Source organism: Electrophorus electricus, chromosome 19 (assembly GCF_041902795.1).
Source record: "Electrophorus electricus isolate QZ-2024a chromosome 19, ASM4190279v1, whole genome shotgun sequence".
Lineage (NCBI taxonomy): Eukaryota > Metazoa > Chordata > Actinopteri > Gymnotiformes > Gymnotidae > Electrophorus > Electrophorus electricus.
Window position 1 is genome coordinate 20,532,501 of NC_137515.1, and position 7,500 is coordinate 20,540,000.

General features: G+C 42.1%; 3 protein-coding genes across 5 annotated transcripts in view; 1 reads left to right on the plus strand and 2 right to left on the minus strand.

Moving 5' to 3' along the window:
• Positions 1-605, minus strand: part of dusp11 (dual specificity phosphatase 11 (RNA/RNP complex 1-interacting)) — a 15,758-nt gene extending 15,153 nt beyond the window's left edge. The window contains exons 1-2 of the mRNA XM_027028839.3: positions 534-605; positions 66-203 (exon numbers count right to left, since the gene is read on the minus strand). Of these exons, the coding sequence (XP_026884640.2) occupies positions 66-139 (74 nt within the window). The 5' untranslated portion in view covers positions 140-203; positions 534-605. The remainder of the gene's footprint in view (positions 1-65; positions 204-533) is intronic.
• A 1,976-nt stretch (positions 606-2,581) lies between these two features.
• LOC113589259 (caspase-3) lies at positions 2,582-5,438 on the plus strand. Its single transcript, XM_027028823.3, has 4 exons — positions 2,582-2,865; positions 3,613-3,776; positions 4,024-4,150; positions 4,252-5,438. The coding sequence occupies exons 1-4, from the start codon at positions 2,685-2,687 to the stop codon at positions 4,530-4,532; spliced, it is 753 nt and encodes a 250-aa protein (XP_026884624.3). The 5' UTR covers positions 2,582-2,684; the 3' UTR covers positions 4,533-5,438.
• Positions 5,439-7,175: 1,737 nt separating this feature from the next.
• tcf7l1a (transcription factor 7 like 1a) overlaps positions 7,176-7,500 on the minus strand; it is a 21,286-nt gene continuing 20,961 nt past the window's right edge. For all 3 annotated transcript variants that reach the window (XM_081702118.1, XM_027028820.3, XM_027028818.3), the window contains one exon: positions 7,176-7,500. This exon is cut by the window's right edge and continues 561 nt beyond it. The gene's annotated coding sequence lies outside the window, so the exon portion shown is untranslated.

Sequence of the window (7,500 nt, forward strand, 5' to 3'; positions counted from 1 at the left end):
TTACTGCGTGAAGGAGCGGCACTATAGCCTACACAGCTGTAGTTATGGTAGCGAGGCTAACTTACCTGTCAGGAATTGCACTTTTCTTTTTCGGAGACATAATCTTCGAAGCGGCAGACAACGTATTTCGCAGAGTCATACGCGCGGGGTAAAACCACTGGAAACCAGATCAACATCAGGCACGGAAAGTCACACTAACTACGCTGGAAGAGAAGACACTTGACGTGGTTATAAGGCTAATGAAAATGGAGGTTTAATATCACCCTAAAGCCCCTCTAGACAGTCATTTCCCTGAAATGAGTCCATACTCCGAGTGTTGTCTAGGTCAGACACTAAACAGACACGCGAGCACTTAGCCACCTAGCATATCTAACTCAGAAATCCACCGACAACACCGATTCTCTTATCGCAATTACGTATGATTATTTTCATGCTTTAAAACGACAGCGAAAAATAACGTAATAGTTTAAAGCCACGCTGATATATAAGTGATAAACAGGGGAAAAACACTGAATGTTTAACTAGTAAATTACCTCAGCCGGTATCCTGAACCTCGGCTTCCACGTTACAGCCGTAGGACCACACCCACCTCAGTTACGTCATTCGCCCAGACTATGGCACCAAAAATGCTTATCGCCACCTACTGGCAGATGTAGAATACAATCTCCCTTTGCGATGTACAGTCAAATAAAATTAGCGCTTAATTTCTTGCGTTATTGGCGTTAACACTTACCCGTTATTTACACACTAAAGACCCAGTTCACATATACCCATTAATTAAAAACGAAATACTTTCACAGCCAATTAACCCTTAACTATCAATGTGGTTTTATTGTATAATACACTGAATATAACAACCCCAAATACTGTAATTACACATAATAGACAGTAGGCCTACTCAAAATGCGAATGTGAACTTCAGCTTACATTATAGGCACAATTATGCATAATTGGAACTAATTACAGCTTATATTAAATATTTAAAAGGACATCTTTATATTTTAAACCACAATATGAACATACATTTTCAACAACAGTAAATATTTGTCTGCTTAAAAGCCACATTAAAATAAATTGACACTCAGCTACAGAATATAAATACGCAAGGAGACTGTTCCTGGGACATAACTGCCAATCTTAGATATCTGAGAACATGTTCAGGGGATCAGAAAAACAAAACTTGTCATAATTATCTACAGCAGTAGAGAGTACTTATGAGTGTGTGAGTACTTATGAGTGTGTGTGTACTTATGAGTGTGTGTGAGTACTTATGAGTGTGTGTGTACTTATGAGTACTTATGAGTGTGTGAGTACATATGTGTGTGTATTTTTGAGAGTACTTATGAGTGTGTGAGTACTTATGAGTGTGTGTGTACTTATGAGTACTTATGAGTGTGTGAGTACTTATGAGTGTGTGTACTTATGAGTACTTATGAGTGTGTGAGTACGTGTGTGTATTTATGAGAGTACTTATGAGTGTGTGAGTACTTATGCGAGTACTTATGAGCGTGTGAGTACTTATGAGTGTGAGTGCTTATGAGAGTACTTATGAGTGTGTGAGTACTTATGAGTGTGTGTACTTATGAGTACTTATGAGTGTGTGAGTACATGTGTGTGTATTTATGAGAGTACTTATGAGTGTGAGTACTTATGAGTGTGTGTGTACTTATGAGTGTGTGTGTACTTATGAGTACTTATGAGTGTGTGAGTACATGTGTGTGTATTTATGAGAGTACTTATGAGTGTGTGAGTACTTATGAGTGTGTGTACTTATGAGTACTTATGAGTGTGTGAGTACATGTGTGTGTATTTATGAGAGTACTTATGAGTGTGAGTACTTATGAGTGTGTGTGTACTTATGAGTGTGTGTGTACTTATGAGTACTTATGAGTGTGTGAGTACTTATGAGTGTGTGTACTTATGAGTACTTATGAGTGTGTGAGTACTTATGCGAGTACTTATGAGCGTGTGAGTACTTATGAGTGTATGAGTGCTTATGAGAGTACTTATGAGTGTGTGAGTACTTATGAGTACTGATGAGTGTATGAGTAATTATGAAAGTACTTATGAGTGTGAGTACATATGTGTATGAGCACTTATGAGAGTACTTATGAGAGTACTTATGAATGTGTGAGTACTTATGAATGTGTGAGTACTTACGAGCAGTAATAAGAGAGCGAAGTTACTGTTTTTAGGTCTTTGTTTTAGTACATTAAGCCACGTTAACATTAAGCCACATTTCCTGTTAAGCGTTTTAGAATCTCCGGAATCCCTGTCCGGTCATGAGACATAACCGTGATAACAGCGGAGTTCTATCCGCCCTGGACATACCTTAAATCAAGGCTATGCGGCAATTTGACAGGTTTACTGCCGTGGCACTGGGTGCGTGTTGCACAATCAAGGCAATTGTAAGGCGCGTGATCCGTCTGAAAACCAACAGGAAAGGTCCATAAAAGGCTGCGTGAGTAAGGTGTGCTCCTTAGCTCTCTCACTTACACAGCTGCCAAACGTGTACGTATGCGAGTTCAGCTCCGAGTTCTTCTTTAACGAGACTCTACATTTGTGCAAAGTTAGAACGTGTTTTTTTTAGTGCCAGTTCATTTAAAAAAATTTTTTTTTACTGTTTCAATGTGCAATTTATTTATTTAATTAGATGGTGTATAAAACCAATTTCTAAACACAAAATGTGCAACCGGGCACTTATTGTGTCGGTGACAGGTTTTTATCCAGAAGCAGGGTTGGAGAAGCGTAACGGCGCTTATCGTGATGTACGACGACTTCACCGCGTGCTAAGTAAACTCGGTTTCTCCGTAAAGATCCTGAATGACCTCGAAGCTGATGAGATCTACGAGGCATTTAAAACAGGTACAAATGTTGAGACTGAAATACAATCAGTTGACACTTTAATAGAAACACCTATGTTGTACAAATCTGTTGGCAGCTCGTCCCCCGCTCTCACGGGTTTGTCTGACCGCAGGGCCACTGACTTCCGTTTTCTGCTCATCAGGTTTTTATTTGGTAGTGGACCTTTCTGTTGCAGTATCACGAGGACAAAAGTTGTTGAGTTGAGGTGTATCAACTATATTCGAAACTTGAAATGATTCAACCACAGTTTGAGATATGTGTGTGTAGGACTTAACCAAAGTTTGAGATAAGTGTGTGTAGGACTTAACCGCAGTTTAATGTAAGTGTGTGTTGGTCGCTGACTGTTAGACATCAGCTCTTTAGCCTTGTAGTGCCAGGGCAAAACCACAGTGGTACATGACACCAAAGATGTCACGTCTGATTGGCTACATCTGAAATAAGAGGAAAAACCTTTTACCAGTATTTCCTGTAACAGTCTGCTCTAGTCACCTTGTGGAGACTGTTAGATAAAGTGGTTTAGGAGCTAAAGTCTGTTTACCCAAGGAAACAATGCACCTGTAGACCTCAGGTCCAGGTACTCACACAAACATGACAGAACACCTGCATATAGGACTGAAGTTCTTTTGTATCGGAAAACATCAATTATGTGATTAGATGTTTACTTTGTCTTGGCTGCTTGTGGTAATAAAATGTGTGTTTGTATGTCAAATCAAAGTTATAAGTGACTGTTAGTCTTTTGCTGTGCAGAAAGTGAGAAGGCTGTTGACAGCTGTTTTGTGGGTGTAATATCGAGCCACGGTGAAGAAGGCGTCATTTTCGGAGCAGACGGACATCCTGTAAGACTCGGCCACCTCTACAGCTACTTTGGAGGTCTGGAGATGGCTGGAAAAAAAAAAATGTTCCTTATCCAGGTTAGATGGTCTCAGATCTTCCTGTCTCAGTGCTTCTTGTCTCCAATCTGCTCGTCTCCGAGCTTCACGGAGCAGAACCTCCTCACCTGCTTCTGCCTCCTACGTTCGTTTCAGGAGCTCACAGGAAATGACAAATATTTCTTCGTCACTGCGGAGAAAGAGATATTTATACAATAGGGCTGAAGGCTCAGATGACAGCGTGATTGGGCGTGTGTTTGGTGGGTATTTATTGTGTGTGTTTCTGCAGGCGTGTCGGGGGAATGAGCTGGATGATGGGGTTAAGATTGAGTCTGATGGTTTGTCTGAAGTTAGCAGTGTGTCCGAGTGTCTCTCCGTGCCACTTGACTCTGTGGTCGTGTATGCCACGCCTCCTGGTAGGGCTCCACCTGCCCCAGCCAATCACTGCCCACATCCACCACTTTATTTCCACTGAGTTTGTACCATACGGTCTCCAGTGCAGCGTTGTGTCTACCAGGTTACAGCGCCTTCATGAACCTGGCCGGCTCCGTCTTCATCCAGACCTTCTGTGAGCTGCTGGAGGACGGAGGAGCTGAGCTGGAGGTGACACGCCTCCTCACCCGCCTCAACCACCACATCGCACACCACTTCCAGGCCCGAGGCCAAACGCTGGGAGGCAAGAAAGAAATGCCGTGTTTCGTTAGCCGCCTTACCACCGACTTCTTCCTCTCTACGGACTCCAGGAAGAAGCAAGAATGCGAAGCGTCTCTCAGAGCTCGAAAAAGTTCTGTAGGCTGAACCACGCTGAGCTGAAGCAGGGAGCATATAGTGTGTGTGAGAGAGAGACACTTCTGTGAAATACACTGTCCCAAAACATCCAGAAACAAACAGAAGTTGAAACATGGTTTGGAAAATTTCTGAATGGTTTTTGTGATTTTTGGTGCATTTATTAATGCTGGATTATTTCCAGTTAATTTTACAGACATTTCAGAGCCAAGGAAATTGCTGGGATCTCTATGAAAATTAAGGAATGGTGTCATCATATACATACGTGAAAGTTCTCTCTTTTTGGAGAGTGTAATGCGCTTTTTGCTTCGTAACACTTAACCGGTGTTTGCCCTTAGTCCTTTATATTAACAAAGAAATACTGTGGTGGTGTTGATAATGTTATCATGTAGCCTTTGACCTGAAAACCACAGGGCAGAGGACTGCTGATGCAGAATGAAAGTAAAAGAAACCCAGGTAAAGGCAGGTGGGTGCAGGTAATCTCTTTCTCACATACACATGCCTCAGCCAGGGATTAACCATCGGATGTGCTGGAATGTGAGTTCATCTAGTGAGTAATGAGTAATGACGCAACCACTTATACCCCATCAAGCCATAGGGATCACGGACCTGTCATAGCACAGAGACGAAACATAATGTTATTTTACTTTGTGAGTACTGTCTTCTCCATTTTTCCTAGTCTTTTTTTTGGTCATAAAATTGTACTGACAAACACTTGCACTCAGTGGTGAAGGTACTGGACTTGTAATCGGAAGGTTGCTGGTTCAAGGCCCACCCCTGCCAAGCTGCCACTGAGCAAGAACCTTAACCCACAAGTGCTCAAGTTGTTCTGTCATAATTGTAAATTGCTTTGGATGAAAGCCTCAGCTAAATGCCATAAATGTACATTTTTCCACCTCAGTCCAAATCAAGTTATTAAAGTTCATGGATCTCCGTTTGTGTGCTGTACATGTAGAAAACATTTAAGGGTACCAGTCACGTGTCTTTTCAGGATGACTCTTAAAAAACACCAGAGAAAAGTGAACACAAAGTGAACAAATTATAAAATATTCAAAAGTCCTGGAACTAAAAGCAGACGTGAGCAGACGCGCAGTGTTCCTGATGACTAGATCGCTATTATATAACCGCATGCTTCTGTAACGCTACTTGAGTCTAATTCAGTTAGCATAATAGATGCACTAAACATGGACTAGGATCTATTGCTTATTGCACAACTCATTAAAGTGTCATCAGTGCCATAATGAGCAAGTCATTGACCCAGCACTGTATTCCCACATCCATTTTATTGACTGTTACAGGAAAGGGAGGACTCAGTAATGGTTTAGGTTGTAGGTTCTTTCAGTACTTTTACTTATTTAGAAATCATAAGAAAGTCTGATTTCTGCAAAAATTTGACATTCTAAATAAATGGTTCTCGTGTTTTTAGAGTAGTCAGTAACAACTCCAGACACACCTGTTACTCCAAACTACATTTCCACACCAGCAGGTTTTTTCCATCCTGCTCTTTACTCTCGATGACGTGATTAACGCCATCAAACACGGGCGCAACTTCAGGACTCACGCCATCTAGTGGACATACAGGGTACCTGCAGGAGAGGATAACAGAAATAAGTTATTGTCCTTTAATATATAAATGAATTCATACATCACAGGTAAAGGGCGTGGCAGATACCAGAAGCACTCTGAAGAACGGAAAGAAAATGGCGTCCTCCTAACTGTATTCCAGACTCCTGCATAAGGTTCACCTCAACACCAGGGACACAGAGACAGAGACAGAGTCCTGACTGGACCGAACCGAACCGAATGTTGGACTGCAGGTGGAGGGAGGACACGTGGGGCTCCATCCAGGTTGGGTTCACATTTACAGTAGAACATTTAGACTCCATGGAGAAAATCCTTATGGAAGCACATAAGGACACAAACTCCAAACCCTCAGGGAAAAACTTCAGGAACACACAGTCCAGCTTTTGTTCAAGCCCTTCGTGATGGGGTGTCTCTTCAGTCTACGTTTGAGGACAGCAAGGGACACTGTTGTATGAACGTGTGTGTGTGTGTGTGGGGGGGGTGTGTGTGGGAGGGGGTGCTGGTATAGAACAGTCTTGAGGTGCGTGTCCCTCATGTGTTGTGGAACGGCGGTGATTCAGACATGAAGGGAGCGAGATACTGGGCAGGGGGAATCTGTAGGTCTGCCGAGGTGTGTAGTTCAGTCTGTAGACTTGCTGACTGAGGTGGGTAGTCCAGTTCTTCAGACACCAGAGTGGCTCCTCTGGAAATGGCTGAATACTCCTGCTGTAGAGCAAGAGACACCTGCACGTGCGTCACACTATAACATGGACAGAGAGTGTCAAAGTGACAGTTGCTTGTCCAGGACATCACCTTGGTTTTCTGCATTTTCTGATCATATTATTACAATTCTTTAGTAACAATGAAGCGCTGTGTCTGTCTGACTGACTGACTGTACGCTCACATGCACGCAAAGTCTTAAGACCCCAACCTGCCCCAGGAAAGACTTCAGACCAGCGCTGTGTTGAGCAGCAGAGAGTTGTGTGTGTGCTCACCAAGAGAGGCAGGAGTGTATCCACATGTGTCATTCTACAGGGCAGAAACCTGCTTGTGCCAGACAGCTTTTATAAAACAACGTTTTTAATGAGAACATAATGCTTCGATAATGAGTTTAATAATGACGTAGGCGCCATAGTCACATACAGCCCCGTTAAGACTCCAGAGTCTCACACATGGCCTTAAGGGAGGAGTCCAGAGGGTCACCAAACACAAACAGAGGAAAAAAGCAACATTACTATTGGAGAGGATGGCGTCTAAGTCACCTGCACAGGGATTTAGTTTTGTTTTTCTAAAAAAAAAAAAAAAAAAAAAAAGATTTTTATACATGGTTTTTTATAAAATTTGTATAAAATTGAGAATAGGTCAAAAAAGATAACTACTCATCAATTTACAAAAAAATACATATTTGATTCATAAC